The sequence below is a fragment of the Stomoxys calcitrans genome, chromosome 5, assembly GCF_963082655.1.
Source record: "Stomoxys calcitrans chromosome 5, idStoCalc2.1, whole genome shotgun sequence".
Classification (NCBI taxonomy): Eukaryota; Metazoa; Arthropoda; class Insecta; order Diptera; family Muscidae; genus Stomoxys; species Stomoxys calcitrans.
The window spans coordinates 115,331,666-115,349,181 of record NC_081556.1 but is presented as its reverse complement, the minus strand read 5'-3'; the positions used below and the strand labels follow the sequence as shown (position 1 = coordinate 115,349,181).

The following is a 17,516-nucleotide window of genomic DNA, read 5'->3' as shown; positions in this document are numbered from 1 at the left end:
GCACATTTTGACTTGTTGTGATTATTACTCCCCAAACTCTATGGATTATATGATCTTTGTGCGAATTTTCCAATGTTCATTTAAGAAACACCATATAAAAAAAAATTTATTGCAAAAAGTCAGACATATATGCCTTAAATAAAATTAAAACATTTCCATATAAAATTTTGTTAATATACAACTCTAATCGTTTCTGGTGAAAACCTTTACAAAAAAAAAAAAAACAAAAGAAAAACAATTCATACAAAGCTATAGTTACTCCATGTTTGTGTATTTTAATTTGGCTGTCATTCTTAAGGACTAAGGGCTATTTGTTAATTACTACTTGTTATTATTTGTCATTAAGTTTAGTGCATCACATGGTTACACCAACACAAAGTTGTTGGGGCCATCATCCAAACCCGTCTCGAATTTAAAACTCAAGAACGCCAGCACACTCACCCAGGGTAATTAGCCACAGCATGTTCTTAGGAAAGTTGAGGCGGATTTCTGGTGTTGTTTTGTGTGATGCTCAGTTTCTTAAGGTCATGCATGCAAATATTTCACGCCACAACCTCAAAAAGATGCTGTGCCACAAGATGTTGTATTCGCTGATGTTGCCACAAATGTCACAGTCATGCATTTCGCCATTGTTGTGGTCCTTAATCCTTTAGGTCATGGTACACGAATGCCTTTTAAACGCCCCGCGATGTGAGGGACTCTTGCTACCTTTGGCCGAGGTGAATGAGGGCAAAGACTGACGCCTTCGACGCACCGCAGGACTAAGATTGTAGCGTATGTTGGCCTGTACCAAAAGTTCTTTGAATATGGGCACAATGCCAATGTTGTCCTTGGCCGAGCACTCAATGTAACCGCAGTGCCAATCCTCACAAACAACCATTTCGGTGACCTCGTACTCCACTTGACGCTCGCTTTCGTCTATGTCAGTCTTATTGCCAACGACAACAATGGGAGGCTTTGTACCCTTTTGTGTGATAATCTGCAAAATAGAGAGAAAGGATAACAAGCAGCATAAGCAAATGGTTAGCAATTGTGTGGAATTTGGCAAAGTAATGATAAGAACAACCACACATGAAATCCTCAAAAGTTTAATTCTCGAAAGAAAGCTCGTCAGTTCTAGCAATAAGATTTATTCAAAGCTGATTTTATGGAAATTTGACAAGGCATAAAGAAATTTTTCATATATAATGACCATTATATTGGCGCCGAAGTTTAAAATTCAGATTCGAAATCTACTCCCGAATAGCTTTCATTTGAAATGAATGTCCAATATATCTGTTTGGGGGAGTATTGGGGTTGAGGCGGCCCGATGGGTACTTAGACTCAAATTTTAATACCATGTTCGTATTATACTCTCCAATACCTTTCACTTGATACCTATATTGTCCCGATCGATCCACTTTTGATTTTGGCTTGTGTTTTTGGCATAAGGGGGAGGGTCCGTCCCCCTTCGGATACCGAAAAACACAACCCAACATCAAAAGTGAACCGATCGAGGCAATATAGGTATCAAATGAAAAGTATTGGAGAGTAGAATACGAATATGGTATTAAAATTTGAGACTAAGTACCCATCGGGCCGCCCCAACCCCAAAACTCCCCCAAACAGATATATTAGACGTCATGTCACTATGGGGCTCAAATGAAAGGTATTCGGGGGTAGTTTTCGAATCTGGCATACGAAATCAGATCGAAGTATAGGGGGTCCCGCCACCCCTCAAAAACGCCATTAGACCCATTATGGCTATATGATACTTGGCTGAACCGATTTTCTTCAAATTTTCATAGATTGTGTACGTTTGTCTGGAAGGAAATATAGGCTATATAACTTTTAAACATCGGATGGAGGCGGAACCTCCCCCTTACCCTAAAAACGCCACCCATATCCGAAAGTGCTCCGATGGGCACAATAAGGATATCAAATGAAAGGTATTGGAGACCAGAAAACGAAAATGGTATTAAAATTTGCTTCCAAGAACCCAGTGGGCCCCCCCAACCCCAAAACTCCTCTAAACAGATATATTGGAAGTTCATGTCAATATGGGACTCTAATGAAAAGTTTTAGGCAGAAGATTACAAAAATGGCATAAAAAATTAGGTCCAAGTAGGAAGGTCGCCCACCCACAAATACCCCCAAATGGACATATAAGTCATGGCTATAAGGAATTTAAATGAAAGGTATTAGGGAGTAGATTACGAATATGACATTCAAATTTGCGTTCAAGTCTCAGTGGCGCTTTTCCTCCTAAAGATAGGTCAAATGGGTTATTTGACCCATTATGGCAATATGGGACTCAAATGAAATGTTTTTGGAGAGTAGAAAACGAATTTGATATCTAATTTTGGAGCCAAGTGTTTTTGGGTACGACCTAAAGCACCCCCTAAACAAAACTTCTTTTCCGTTGGGAATAATGAACGAATTTGATATCGAATTTCAGTGCAAAGTGTCGGTGGCCGCCCAGCCCCAAAACACGCTCCAAACGGTTCATATTTACCGGTCATGGCAATATGGGGCTCAAATTACAGGGATTCGGAAATGCAGCACAAATTTGATATCCATATTTGAGTCGAAATGTATGAGGTGCCATCCCTCCCCTAATGAGAACATTACCCTAAGGAAGAACATTACCATCAGGAACCGAGAGGGGGCAAATTCTCACACATCAATGAGAGATTTCCGATCCAAGTTTAAACTCAATGATAAGGGACCTTTTTTTATAGGCGAGTCCCGAACGGAGTCCCGCAGTGCGGCATCCCTTTGGGGAAAATTTTTTAAATGACCATGCATGGCATTGTACCTCGCAAATGTCGTCAACTTTAAGAGGGGATAAACACCGCTTTGTCTGATGTTCTCGCCAGGATTCGAACGCATTCAGCGTTTATAGGCTACAATGGCATGAATTCGATATTCGCATTCAGGGCGAAGTGTCCCCAACCTAAAAAGATATTGGGTTGCCCAAAAAGTAATTGCGGATTTTTTAAAAGGAAGTACATGCATTTTTAATAAAACTTAGAATGAACTTTAATCAAATATACTTTTTTACACTTTTTTCTAAAGCAAGCTAAAAGTAATAGCTGATAACTGACAGAAGAAAGAATGCAATTACAGAGTCACAAGCTGTGAAAAAATTTGTCAACGCCGACTATATGAAAAATCCGCAATTACTTTTTGGGCAACCCAATATTAGGCAGGCGCAGGGGAGCGGGCACAGTTCGGCTAGTAGACGTATATAGATCGGTAAAAGAAGCCCAGACCAACGAAAACAACTCCTAAAGAATCTGTTCAATGTCATCCAAATTAAAAAAATTCTTATAGTTTACATTGAAATTACCCATTTCAAGTCAATTAAAATTGATTTCAGCTTCAATAAAAAGTTGTTAGCAATTCTTGTAGATTTCTTTTCACAAATGCCTTTTTTGTGTCGGTAATACTTATATAGGGCAATATGTTATTATGCTGGAAATTGTTTACTGCAAGCTCTGTGCTTTCTTGGAATATTTATGATATTTCTCTGAATACAATTTTCATGGAATTGTTTGCATTGATTTTATATAATGTTTCAATTTGCTTGCCTTAAGCCATTTTCCTAGTCAATTTATCAAAAAGAAAAAACAAAACGAAATACTTTTTGCCAACTTGTTGCTCACAAAATCAATTCAATCAATTCTCGGAAAGAATGTAAATGTAATAAATTTCCCCTAAAAAAGTTGGCTACAAGCCAAACCTTGTTGGATACTTTCGTATAACATAATGAAATCTCGAGATGAGAAATTAGATTAGAAGTTGTCTACCTTTTTCCCTTCTTGCAGTCATTATCAACATTACTTGGAATGGTATCGATGCTAAGTAAACACTTTTGTTACTTTTCTTTGCGTCTTGGGTCGTGGCACAAAATGTTGTTGAACGAAAAGAAAAGTCAATACAGAACTTAAGAAATGTGTGTAACACATGTAAGACCACAATATGTGAGAAACCAGAAAGTCCTTTATTGTGCGATGTATCAACCATGCATGTGTGGTTGTGTGGCAAAACTTTTACAAATTGCTTAACCATTATCATAGGGTTACTTTTTCGTCCTTTTTTATGGAAGTTGGGTACACAAAATGGCGAAATGGCTGTCCCAATAAAATGCTTATGTTAACATTTTCTTGCACATGCCTTTGTACAAAACAAATTTCATTTATTGTCCTTGCTATTGGCCAGGTTCTCATTTGCTGTCTACAATCCCATTCAAATGAATAATGATGTACCGTGAGAAAAACCTGCGATTTAGGAGAACTATTGTATTTTTCTAAGTGAATAAAACACAAATCACAAGTAAAAGCGTGCTAAGTTCGGCCGAGCCGAATCTTGGAAACCCTCCACCATGGATTCTACTAAAATATGGGAACTATATCTAGATATAGGCTGATTTAGACCGTACTTACCATAGTTGGTGAAAGTCATAACAAAACATTATATGCAACATTTCATCCAGATCGGACAAAAATTGCGGCTTCTAGGGGCTCAAGAAGTCAAATCGGGAGATCGGATTATATGGGAGCTAAATGATGTTCTTGACCGATATGGACCGTACTTGGTTCAGTAGTTAAGAGCCATAACTAAAAACTATGTGCAAAATCTCAGGCAAATCGAACAAAAATTGCGGCTTCTAGTTGTTCAAGAAGTCAAATCGGGAGATCGATTTATATGGGAGCTATATCGGGTTATAGACCGATTTTGACCGTACTTGGCACAGTTGTTGGAAGTCAATTTTAGCCAAATCGGATGAAAATTGAGGCTTCCAGGAGCTCAAGAGGTCAAATCGTTCTGTTATGACTTCCAACAACAGTACCAAGAACGGTTTTAATCGGTCTATAACCTGATATGGCTCTCATATAAACCGATCTCCCGATTTAAATTCTTCAGCCCCTGGAAGCCACAAAATTTGTCCGATTGGCTCAAATTTTGCACCAAGTGTTCTATTGTATTATGACTTTCAACAACTGTACCAAGTACGATCCAAATCGGGCAAGGACATGATATAGCTCCCATATAAACTGATCCCCCGATTTGACCTCTTGAGCTCGTGGAAACCTCAATTTCCATTCAATTTGGCTGAAATTTTGCTTATAGTGTACTGTTATGACTCTTAACAAGTGTTCCAAGTATGGCTCACATCGGTCTATATCCAGATATAGCTGCCCATATTGTAGCAGAATCCATGGTGGTGGGTTCCCTAGATTGGGTTCCCGGCTGAACTTACAGGCTCTGTGTCTACCATTACCTTGGGAAGTTTAAATTCCGGAATTCTTAGTCCACGTACCATTCCTTCTCACACCCATGGCTCCTTGATAAGTACCACGTCAAATCCCCCAGTCATCAGGAGGACCTTTAGTGTCGCCGAAGCGGCCGTACAATGGTGGAGATTTATCTGTAGAAACCGGACCATGATCAGGATTCAGAACTTCCACCACTGTTGTGTTAGCCTCGTCCTCTGACTTCACCAGAAGTTCATCCTCACAAGATTCGTTAGAACTTGTCATGATGAGCTTCCGTACACATCCAGCGGCAGGTGAGATAGCTGTGGAACCACTCTTCCTCAGGACACGAATGTCATGTTTAACGCAGATGCCTGCCATCACTGCCCAAACCTGCGAGGCCCAAGGGTGAATACAATGCGTCTACCAACGCCCCCACATGTGGTAACCCACACATAAGTACCAATTTGATCCCAAGTATTTGGACAAGTTCATCTCCTAGATTAGGAGCGGAGCACTACCTAAAACTCCTTCCGATCTATGGGTCACGGCAGCCGGGTAAAAACGCAACTCTATGCCGAGCTTATGCTCTAGCCGCGATTTGGGTACAAACCACCACGTTGTTCCGTACTGGGGCCTCACCATTGTCAGGCTGGAACCGAAGTTCTAGGGGCTCCAGACATCCGTGGTACCAGATTTAAGTCTCCGGTCAGATTTCGTAGCCTTGAAAGTATACTACCAGTTGAACCCCAAACAGTTCCGGACTGGTCACCAGGATGAAATGAATCGCCCTAAGCTGACCTAAAGCCAGAATACAAAAGTATGGACCAAACATACAACAGGACGATATACACAAACAGGACACGGCAGCCCTCACGGGCTACGCCACATATATCTGCATCAACATGGGACTCACAATCAACGCGGCCACCCTCACGAAAGACCGAACACAACCACAACAGCTACGGGAACCAACAATGGACAAACGCTGCTGCATCAACTTGGGCAAGGCAGGTGCGGGCTATGTCATGCGCACCACCAAATCACTCGGTCGCGCCAGTACAGCAACTCCTCGTTATGGATAACTAGCGTGTATTCATCCCTCTACTAAGCCTTGTCCGTCTCCTAGACTTGGGCCGAAGCCAAAGTTTGGGCGGTCTCGTACGAACATCGCGTCACGTATAAATTCGTAAGTCACCCGACCATTGTCACTGTTCGTCCATCTAGTTCTCCACCTATCATCAAGACGCTCCAAAAGGAGTGCCTTGAGCCACCAAACACGGTGGCTCAAGGCACCTTCCCACCTGGCGCGCACTTTGAGCCCAGTCCAGCTTTGTGAACCACCAACACGGGGCTTGTCGGGTCCCGTTTCGATGCCATTCCCTCCTGTCTCGATTGTGGCAGGGGGATTTTCAGTCTCCTGCAATCTGCCAGACTTTAGCGATGTGGTCGATAGTTCCTCAGGCAAGTGTTCAGCAACAACTGCTGAGCCGTCTCCCGATTCCCCAACCCTATCGCTTCTATAGACCTTCAGTTTCAACTTTTTGAATCCGTCGGATACAACCCCTTCAGACATATTGAGTGCATGCGAGACAGCCGGAGTTTAGTACAAATACTGCATGTCTCCAGTCACAATCAGCCTCATCCAATCTACCAATCTTCCAGTCGGTGGTTGAAAGATTGCGATTATATTCCCTTAGTCTTCCAAGTCTCGCTTCAGGATCTGAGGGAATCCTTGGTATCCAAGCATGCGCCATTGGTCGAGAAGGAATATCTTCCTTCTTGACTAAATCTAGTGCCGCACCTATCGTTCGCCTTTGGGTGGTAGGGTTTTCCTGCTTTCGAAATGAAAATGACCTTCGTGTCTCTCCATCCCGAAACTTTTTTCGCCCAGAGAATTTTCGACTCAGACACATTTTCCCTAATAACCTCCGACGAATGCATACCAGTGACAAGCTCTTCTGGCGCCACGTTTTCCATTGGAGAATTTCCCGGAAAATGTGTATCAATGAGTAGTTCTAGAATTTCCTCCTTAGACATCGTCCATACATTCTCTGACTTCTGAATATACCCCACCGTAATAGGTCTCGAGGACAGAATCTTCCTTAGCCTAGAGGCCTCAGATGAATTTTTTTTTTGTTCTGAGCCTTTCCAGCTCGCCCTTATATTTTCTTAGCTCAGTCTTACAGGGAGTCAATATAGAGAGTCTCTCTCTCTCTATTAGTGTGTCTTTGGTTCATTCGCGCTAACCCTCTCAATAAGCGCGATGCGTCTTCTATTATTACAACCCTTTAGAGAGGTTGGGGAAAGGCCTATGGCCTGGCAAATTATAGGCATGCGAAAAAAAAATAAGTTCTGCCTTGTTCTTAAGACTCGAACCAGGTGTCTTCGCCAAAAGCCGGACAACAGTGGCTTTTCGTCTGTCGGCTATTGGAACCTGGAGCAGCCGCCAGTCGAGGTTTCAGTAGCAGACAACATGCTACGGCTGGATACCACCACCGCAGCTGTTGGGTCTTTGGTGTCCATTCTAAGCCTACTCCCGGGCTCTAGATTTGCCGCTCCATTGGAAACAGACGCAGATCATCAACCGCCTAATGAATACCACTATCGTAGCTATACTTGAGTGACTTAATTTTTTCTTCCAAAAATAATGACCTATTACGAGTTACAGGAAAATTCTTGCGGAGTGAAATAACAAAACGTCCGCTCCACTCAAAGAATATGTAGGTTCTGCCTTGTCCTTTAGATTCGAACCAGGTGTTTTTGTCAAAAGCCGGTTAGCAAGGGCTTTTCGTCTGTCGGCTATTGGAGCCTGGAGCAGCCGCCAGTCGAGGTTTCAGTAGCAGACAACATGCTACGGTCTGATACCACCACCGCAGCTGTTGGGTCTTTGGCGTCCATTCTAAGCTTATTCCCGGGCTCTAGATCTGCCGCTCCATTGGAAACAGATGCAGATCATCAACCGCCTAATGAATACCACTATCGTAGCTATCTTTGAGTGACTTAATTTTTACTTCCAAAAATAATGACCTATTACGAGATACAGGAAAATTCTTGCGGAGCGAAATAACAAAACGTCCGCTCCACTCAAAGAATAGGTTCTGCCTTGTCCTTAAGATTCGAACCAGGTGTTTCTGTCAAAAGCCGGTTAGCAGGGGTTTCCGTTTGTCGGCTATTGGAGTCTGAAGCAGCCGCCAGTCAAGGTTTCAGTAGCAGACAACATGCTACGGCCTGATACCACCACCGCAGCTGTTGGGTCTTTGGCGTCCATTCTAAGCCTACTCCCGGGCTCTAGATCTGCCGCTCCATTGGAAACAGACGCAGATCATCAACCGCCTAATGAATACCACTATCGTAGCTATCCTTGAGTGATTTAATTTTTTCTTCCAAAAATAATGACCTATTACGAGTTACAGAAAAATTCTTGCGGAGTGAAATAACAAAACGTACGCTTCACTCGATGGTGGCATATCAACGGCCTTATATGGGATACCCTTCGCCACTGCTTATGTATGTTAGACAATTTTTGTTCATTGTCAAATAACAGTGGCGACAAACCAAAGCCTTTGGTGGAAATCCAAAATCCAAAAATGCCACACTAGTGATCCGAGCTCACTACCGACTCCACTACCGGGGCTCTTACAGCTTATCCTAACTTCGTTAAATTAAATGAAAAATGTTATTTTGTGATACCTAGGCCATATGGAGCAAGCATGTCGATTATCTTTTCAATGTATGGTAACCTTTCATGCCAAACATTGTGCTGTTGTGAGTGTACGATAATTTCATTTTCCTCGAATTTATTTAATTTCATTATGTCCTTAACATTGTATAAGTAAGGATTTACTTTTTGTTGTTGTTATTATTTCATAACTTGATTTTCTCTTTCCCTTATGAGGGGAAAAAGACAATACATAATGACATTGTCCTCATCTAACTAGATTTGTAATATATTTCCTGGAATGAAGGCATGCAACAGAGGTAGGTTGTAACCCAATTGGTTTGAAACAAACAATTAACTAAGGGTATCCTTGTTTCCCTTTATAACTCACAAAAAAGAAAGAATTTTGGTAGGGGCACACCACAAAACAAGTGAAGCAAGTGTTTTTCCTGGTAAACATCAATTAAAGGAACCGCATAAGGCGCTAAGGGATTAAACAGCTTGTTAAAGACATTTTTTTGTTTTGTTTTTTTTTTTTTTTAAGGGGTAAATTCGGGTTCTTTAAAGACTTTTGGGCGACGTATAAATGCATGAATAAATTTACTTCACTTCAAACAAAGCTTCTTTTACATCAAAGAAGATTGCCCACCACAATTCAAATTGAAATTTGGGCTCTTGTTAAAATTGAATTTGCAACAAGGAAGTCAATGAGTACTCCAGGTTCCGCAGACTGTTTTTTAAGGATCAAAAAACTCTTGGAAGAATTCTAAGCGATGTCTCAACATGTATGGAAACTGGCCGCCGAGCACTTCCCAGGTAGCTCAGACGTGGCTGGTGCACCAATTAACTGGTATGGTATCGTTGTCCCTCTGACACAACACAGTGTCAAGTGACTATCCGTGGTCTGAAGACATGATAATGGAGTGGTATATAGTCTGGGCATGGAAATGGAAAGACGTGAGTGCGAGCGATTTGAGATGTTCAGGAGTCAGAATGAAGTCCGGAAATTCTACCAAAGAATTAAACACCAAACCGATGGCTTTGGTGCAGGCACATCCTCCTGCAGAGACAAAGAAGGAACTCTGGTAACTGACACAGATAACATGCTGAGGATATGGAAAGAACATTTTACCCAACTGCTAGTGTCCGATGTTGGCGGCGAAGAGGATACCGCAGAACCAATCCCTGATGATGGTATAGAATGTTTACCTCCTAGTCAGAATGAGGTCCAGGTAGCAGTAACCCGACTAAAGAACAACAAGGCAGCAGGAGCCGACGGGTTACCCGCTGAACTATTTCAGGCCGCAGGCGACACCCTGATAAGGCGTATGCATCAGCTTATCTGTGCAATCTGGCTAGTAAAACGCATACCCGATGATTGGAACCCCAGCATACTATGTCCCGTACACAAGAAAGGAGACAAGACGGAATGTGCCAACTACAGAGGAATAAGTCTCCTCCCCATCGCATACAAGATACTCTCGAGCGTACTGTGTGAAAGATTAAAACCAAAAGTCAATGAGATAATTGGGCCTATCAATGCGGCTTTGGACCAGGTAAATCCACCCTAGACAAGATATTCACACTGCACTGTTCGTGACCTTACCGTCTTGGTTGTTATTGCCCAGATGGCCAGTTTACTGTCCGTAAAGAAGTTCACGCTCGACGTCTTCAGGTTAACATCACGCATGCCGTGATCACCCGGATCTTCGCCTTCAGGACCATATTATAGACAGGCAGTCGGAAACAGACAAGTACGTGAGTCCTCCCCAAGGCCCACTCTGATCTCTGCTTTGATACATCCATCCAAATGGCAATACCAGAGCTCCGTCAATCCAAGACTGTACCATTGGCAGCAATACCTCGCTCTGGATCACAAATTTCGTCTCAGTTATACGATCGGAAACCTCTTCCCTACCTTGCAGGTATCATCACGTCGACTATGCTGCAATGGTGAGACCTGCTCCTATCATCTATCCATTCTTGCATCGCCTTAAATCTCATAGCCGCAGTGTCTGCTTTACAATTAATCTGTATGAATATGGGTTGGACCTCCAGATCAGTCTCCAAAAATAGATCTCAGTCCCTAGGTTATCAATTTAGACTGCCAAGCACCCTTTGTCCTCAAGCGTTGATCCATCCGTGTGGCATGATCTTTCAGATTGTAATACCAAAGTTTCGTCAATCGGACCGTTCAGAATTTAGTCCAAATCGGACATTGAGTGGTCTAATAGATGCAAGCTACTGTTCAAATTCTTTTCAATATTGGTCTTTTTGGCAGCTATATACAAATATATAGAGCTGTAGACCATATAGAACACAGATATCGAAAAGTCCCTGTGTCAAATTTCAGCGAAATCAGATAATAAATGCGCCTCTTATGGGCCCAAGACCTTAAGTGGAGAGACCGGACGATATGGCAGCTACATCCAAATCTGGACCGATCTTTGCCATCTTCAAGAAGGACATCGAGGGGCCAAACACATCTAACCGTCCTGAATTTCAGTGTAATCGGATAATAAATGCGCCTTTTATGGTCCAAGACCATCAATCGAGAGATCGGACAATATGGCAGCTATATCCAAATCTGGAGCAATCTGAGCCAAGTTTAAAAAAGATGTCGAAGAACATATCACAACTAACTGTGCCAAATTTCAGCGAAATAGGACAATAAATGCGCTTTTTATGGGCTCAAGATCTTAAATCGAGAGATCCGTCTAATTGGCAGCTTTATCCAAATCTGAACTAATCTGAGCCAAATTGAACAAGGATGTCGAGTGGCATAACGAATCGGATAGTAAATGTGGCTTTTATGGGCCTAAGACCTAAAATCGGCAGATCGGTCTAAATGGGGGCTAGATATAGTCCGATATAGACCATCTTCGAACTTAACCTGTTATGGACAAAAAACGAATCTGTGCAGAGTTTCAGCTCAACATCCCTCAATCAATCACAAAAGGGTATGCATTCATGTTCAGACGAACATCCTCAGGAATAAGTAGACGGATATCAGTGGAACACACACCATGAAAGTAACGATAGAACAATGCCAAGCAACCCATGTTGCGACGACATTCAAGTGGAACAATAGAGTTGGATGCCGTACTGTCCCCTTTCCACACTATCGCCCTCCTCTGGAAATACGTGGAATGAGTTTGTGTTTTATTATATCTGAAATGAACAGACTCTCAGCTCTCGAAATTGTTTCCAAAATATTCCCTAACTGCCTTTTTTGTTAGCTTTCGATATAAAAAAAAGTCATCCCATGGCACTTGTATGCGAGCCATCACAAAATGCCAGCTAAAACTCTTAGGTCTTCATTGTTGCCATTCTCCTATTTCCCCATAAGGATTACTTAGAGTACTTACCAAATTGCGTAATCTTTCCACCTCATACCAGGATTCTCTGTCGTTCACATCATAGACAAGCACAAATGCCGCCCCCGAACTTATCGACAGGCTACGCATGGCAGGAAACTCATATGAACCCGAGGTATCCAGAATGTCCAGTGTCAGTGCAGAGCCATCGGGTAAATCATATTCGCCGCGATGTAATTCCTCCACTGTTTGCTTATAGCGGGGATTGAATTTGTCATAGAGAAACTGCGATATGATGCAAGTCTTGCCCACTTTGGCCGCCCCCATAACCACAATGCGATGTTGCTGTTTACGCGTCAGATTGGAAGAGTGGGTGGATGAATTGCAGCGTTTGGATGAGGACGACGATGATGGGTAGTCCGCACTGTTGGCACGCGTCGATTTTAGCACCGAAGTCAGCGAAGGCAAACGTATGCGCTGACAAGAGCCCGGCATGGTGACACTAATGTTGCTTGTCCTTGGGAAATTCACTATGGCGAAATGGCCCAAAGGAAACTGGGGCCAAGGCGGATATTGAATTTTGTTTTGTGATTGATGCAATCGCTGAAGGTTGTTGTTCCGCGCTGTAATGGTGTTGATAGTGGTGTCCCTTTCCTGGTTTATTGTTATGACTTAAGTGATGTTAGCTACCCGCCCCCAAGGATGGGGAATGCGCTTACTTCTCTCTTTTGTTTGGCTTCCCGGGGAAGTAAAGCGCTGGGATATCTAGTCTCTTCGCATGTTTTAACAAACAAAAGCAGCAGAAGGTAAGACGGTCCCACAATACCCAGTGTTGTCTAAAATATGGGAAAAAAAGAGAAGCCTTGTTGGCGATTAAATTGCAACTTCACAAACGCACACACACATGCACACAAATAGAAATTTGTTCAAATAGCAATAAAAAATAAATTTTTCAAATTTCGTCTCCCCTGTTTGGGGACGTTCATTACTGGTTTTAATTAAAAACAGGAAAAAACTTTATGGAGCATTTCTTTGTTTGCCCTTTAAACTTCTGCGGGTCTTCTTTTCCATTTACGGCATGGTTATTTCAACGATTTTAATATCTCATTTATTTTAATTGTTCATCTTTGGATTTTAATTTCTAAGAAGCTTACTGAAGGACTCAATTCTACAACGGCTGTTACTTGCTGCCTCCCTTAGAGTTTTATGGAATTTGAGGTTTTTGCTCTCCTTGAGTTGTATTTACACTTTGCAGAAAAAGAAAAAAACCTACGGTTTTTACACAAGCATGAAAACGACTTAAGATTTTTGGAGGAACTGCAGTACAAACAAGTAAAACGTGTTGAGTTCAGCAGGGCCGAATCCTAAAAACCCTCCACCATCGAACGCATTTGTTAAGTTTGTTGCATGATTTAAATGGAAGCAATAACACATTAGGCACCGATTAAGACCATGACAGCTATATCAGGTTCAATACCGCCATACTTAGCGCAGTTATTTAAAGTCATAACTAAACCCCTCATGCAAAATTTCAGCCAAATCGGATGAGAATTGCGCCCTCTAGAGGCTCAAGAAGTCAAGACACAAGATCGGTTAATATGGCAGCTATATCAAAACATGGACCGAATTGCCCCATTTCCAATTCCAACCAACCTACACTTATAGAAAGTATTTGTGCAAAATTTCAAGAGCCTGGCTTTACCCCTTCGAAAGTTAGGAGAAGTCGTTGCACAAAATTTTGGCTAAATGGAACAAAATGTATTTTCGGGAGATCAGTTTATATGTCAGCTATATCAGGTTATTATAAGGCAGCTATATCAGGTTAAACCATACTTAGCATAATAATTGGAAGTCAAAACAAGTTAGAGCGTGCTAAGCATGGATCGCATTTGTCGAGTTGTATGCGCGGTATCTTTTTATAGGCAAACAACGAATATTGAATAAGAACTATTATGCTATTGGAGCTTTATCAAGCTATAGTCCGATTCATTTGTAATATTTCAGTTCATTCGGATAAGAATTACGCCTTGTAGGGGCTCAACAAGCAAAATCAGGAGATAGGTTTATATGGGAGCTGTATGAAGCTGTTAATCGATTCAGACCCTATTAGACCCTTTAGAGGCTCAAGAAGTCAAGACGGACGGAGGGACGGACGGAGGGACGGACGGAGGGACGGACGGAGGGACGGACGGAGGGACGGACGGAGGGACGGACGGAGGGACGGACGGAGGGACGGACGGAGGGACGGACGGAGGGACGGACGGAGGGACGGACGGAGGGACGGACGGAGGGACGGACGGAGGGACGGACGGAGGGACGGACGGAGGGACGGACGGAGGGACGGACGGAGGGACGGACGGAGGGACGGACGGAGGGACGGACGGAGGGACGGACGGAGGGACGGACGGAGGGACGGACGGAGGGACGGACGGAGGGACGGACGGAGGGACGGACGGAGGGACGGACGGAGGGACGGACGGAGGGACGGACGGAGGGACGGACGGAGGGACGGACGGAGGGACGGACGGAGGGACGGACGGAGGGACGGACGGAGGGACGGACGGAGGGACGGACGGAGGGACGGACGGAGGGACGGACGGAGGGACGGACGGAGGGACGGACGGAGGGACGGACGGAGGGACGGACGGAGGGACGGACGGAGGGACGGACGGAGGGACGGACGGAGGGACGGACGGAGGGACGGACGGAGGGACGGACGGAGGGACGGACGGAGGGACGGACGGAGGGACGGACGGAGGGACGGACGGAGGGACGGACGGAGGGACGGACGGAGGGACGGACGGAGGGACGGACGGAGGGACGGACGGAGGGACGGACGGAGGGACGGACGGAGGGACGGACGGAGGGACGGACGGAGGGACGGACGGAGGGACGGACGGAGGGACGGACGGAGGGACGGACGGAGGGACGGACGGAGGGACGGACGGAGGGACGGACGGAGGGACGGACGGAGGGACGGACGGAGGGACGGACGGAGGGACGGACGGAGGGACGGACGGAGGGACGGACGGAGGGAAGGACGGAGGGACGGACGGAGGGACGGACGAATGGACGGAAAAAAGGACGGACATGGCTAGATCGACTTAAAATGACATGACGATCAAGAATATATATACTATATGGGGTCTCAGTCGCATATTTCGAGGTGTTACAAACAAAATGACGAAATTAGTATAGCCCAACCCTATGATGGAGGGTATAACAAAACAAAATTTTAGGCCAAATCGAATAAGAATTGCACCCTCTAGAGCCTCATGAAATTAGGATCCAAGATTGGTTTATATGGCGACTATATCAAATCTATATCAAAGGGTTTTTAAACAGGCACGCTACAAAAGAAGACCTATAGGAACAGCAAACGATGACATATTTTTTGCCGCTTCTTTGACATTTCTCTTCAGCAAGGTTTGCCATAAGAGCGCTACGATGAAGCTCATTTCTGGCTGAATGCCTTCGTCAATAAGCAAAATATGCGTTGTTGGTCAAACAATAATCCACACGAACTCCATTAGTCATCATTGCATAGCGAAAAAACTACGGTTTAAAGCGGTTTATGGGCCGGCGGCGTCATTGGACCGTATTTCTTCCGCTGCCGTTCAATGATAACAGAATATATTTGACCCCTATTGGATGATATGGACTAGAAGGAAATGTGGACATGTTTCGTGCGAATATCGAACATGACATTGCAGCAGTATGGGCCGACTTATACTTGAAAAGCGTCCAAATTGGGTTCAGCGTCTGTACTTCTGCAAGCGTGCCCGTGGTGACCATGCAAAAGAAATCGCTCTCCATACATAATGACATTGAACGCACTTTCAGGAATAAAGTCTTTCATTTTCATCCAAAAACCGTTTTTGTTTTGTTTAAAAACAATTTTGTAACGCTCCTATTTGAAACTCCCTTTATATATAGAGATAACAAAACTTGGGAAATTTAACATTAATTTCATGCAATTATTCTTTGGCTTACAAAAAGAAAATAATTATTTTTTGGGATATGATAAAGATGCAAACTTTCCAGACTGACTGCAAGAAGCACCTGAGCAAATGCGCGGAATCCCAAAAAGCATTTTATGCATTGTTTTTAAAACAATGAAAGAAGAATGAAAAACAATAACCACATAGATGATTCTATTGTAAAAGATGTTCTTAAATTTGTATACCCATCACAATGAAACAAAGGTATATACATTACGTGGGGTGCTATGAATATTTCTGGCATATGCAAGTGCAACCTGATATTCATATTGGAAAGTTGACATATTCTAGCATAATCGTACAACCAGAAAACAGATTTGTTGCCTCAACCAACCGCAATTTTGCTGTTGTTACAACCAACGTTGGTGTTGAGGTTATTGTCTAGTTTATGTTATGCTACAAAAAATAACAAGTAAAAGCGTGCTAAGTTCGGCCGGGCCGAATCTTATATACCCTCCAACATGGATCGCATTTGTCGAGTTCTTTTCCCGGCATCTCTTCTTGGGCAAAAAAAGATAAAAGAAAGGATTCGCTCTGCTATTAGAGCTATATCAAGATATGGTCCGCTTCGGACCACAATTAAATTATATGTTGGAGACCTGTGTAAAATGTCAGCCAATTCGAATAAGAATTGCGCCCTTTGGGGGCTCAGGAAGTAAAATAGAGAGATCGATTTATATGGGAGCTGTATCGGGCTATAGATCGATTCAGACCATAATAAACACGTATGTTGATGGTCATGAGAGAATACGTCGTATAAACTTTCAGGCAAATCGGATAATAATTGCGACCTCTAGAGGCTCAAGAAGTCAAGATCACAGATCGGTTTATATGGCAGCTATATCAGGTTATGAATCAATTTGAACCTTATTTGACACAGTTGTTGAAAGTATGAATAAAATATGTCATGCAAATTTTCAGCCAAATCCGATAGGAATTGCGCCCTCTAGAAGATCAAAAAGTCAAGTCCCCAGATCTGTTTATATGACAGCTATTTCAGGTTATGAACCGATTTGAACCACACTCGGCACAGTTGTTGGATATCATAACAAAATACTTCGTGCAAAAATTCATTCAAATCGGATAAGTATTGCGCCCTCTAGAGGCTCAAGAAGTCAAGACCCAAGATCGGTTTATAGGACAGGCATATCAGATCATGCACCGATTTGAACAAGACTTGGCACAGTTGTTGGATATCATGACAAAACACGTCGTGCAAAATTTCATTCCAATCGGATAAGAATTGCGCCCTCTAGAGGCTCAAGAAGTAAAAATCCAAGATCGGTTTATATGGCAG

The 17,516-nt window shown here is 43.3% G+C and overlaps 1 protein-coding gene across 1 annotated transcript in view; it reads right to left on the bottom strand.

Moving 5' to 3' along the window:
• Positions 1–280: 280 nt before the first annotated feature.
• Positions 281–17,516, bottom strand: part of LOC106090869 (ras-related protein Rap-2b-like) — a 37,827-nt gene continuing 20,591 nt past the window's right edge. The window contains exons 2-3 of the mRNA XM_013257207.2: positions 12,270–13,054; positions 281–979 (exon numbers count right to left, since the gene is read on the bottom strand). Coding sequence (XP_013112661.1) covers positions 650–979; positions 12,270–12,713 — 774 coding nt within the window. The 5' untranslated portion in view covers positions 12,714–13,054 and the 3' untranslated portion in view covers positions 281–649. The remainder of the gene's footprint in view (positions 980–12,269; positions 13,055–17,516) is intronic.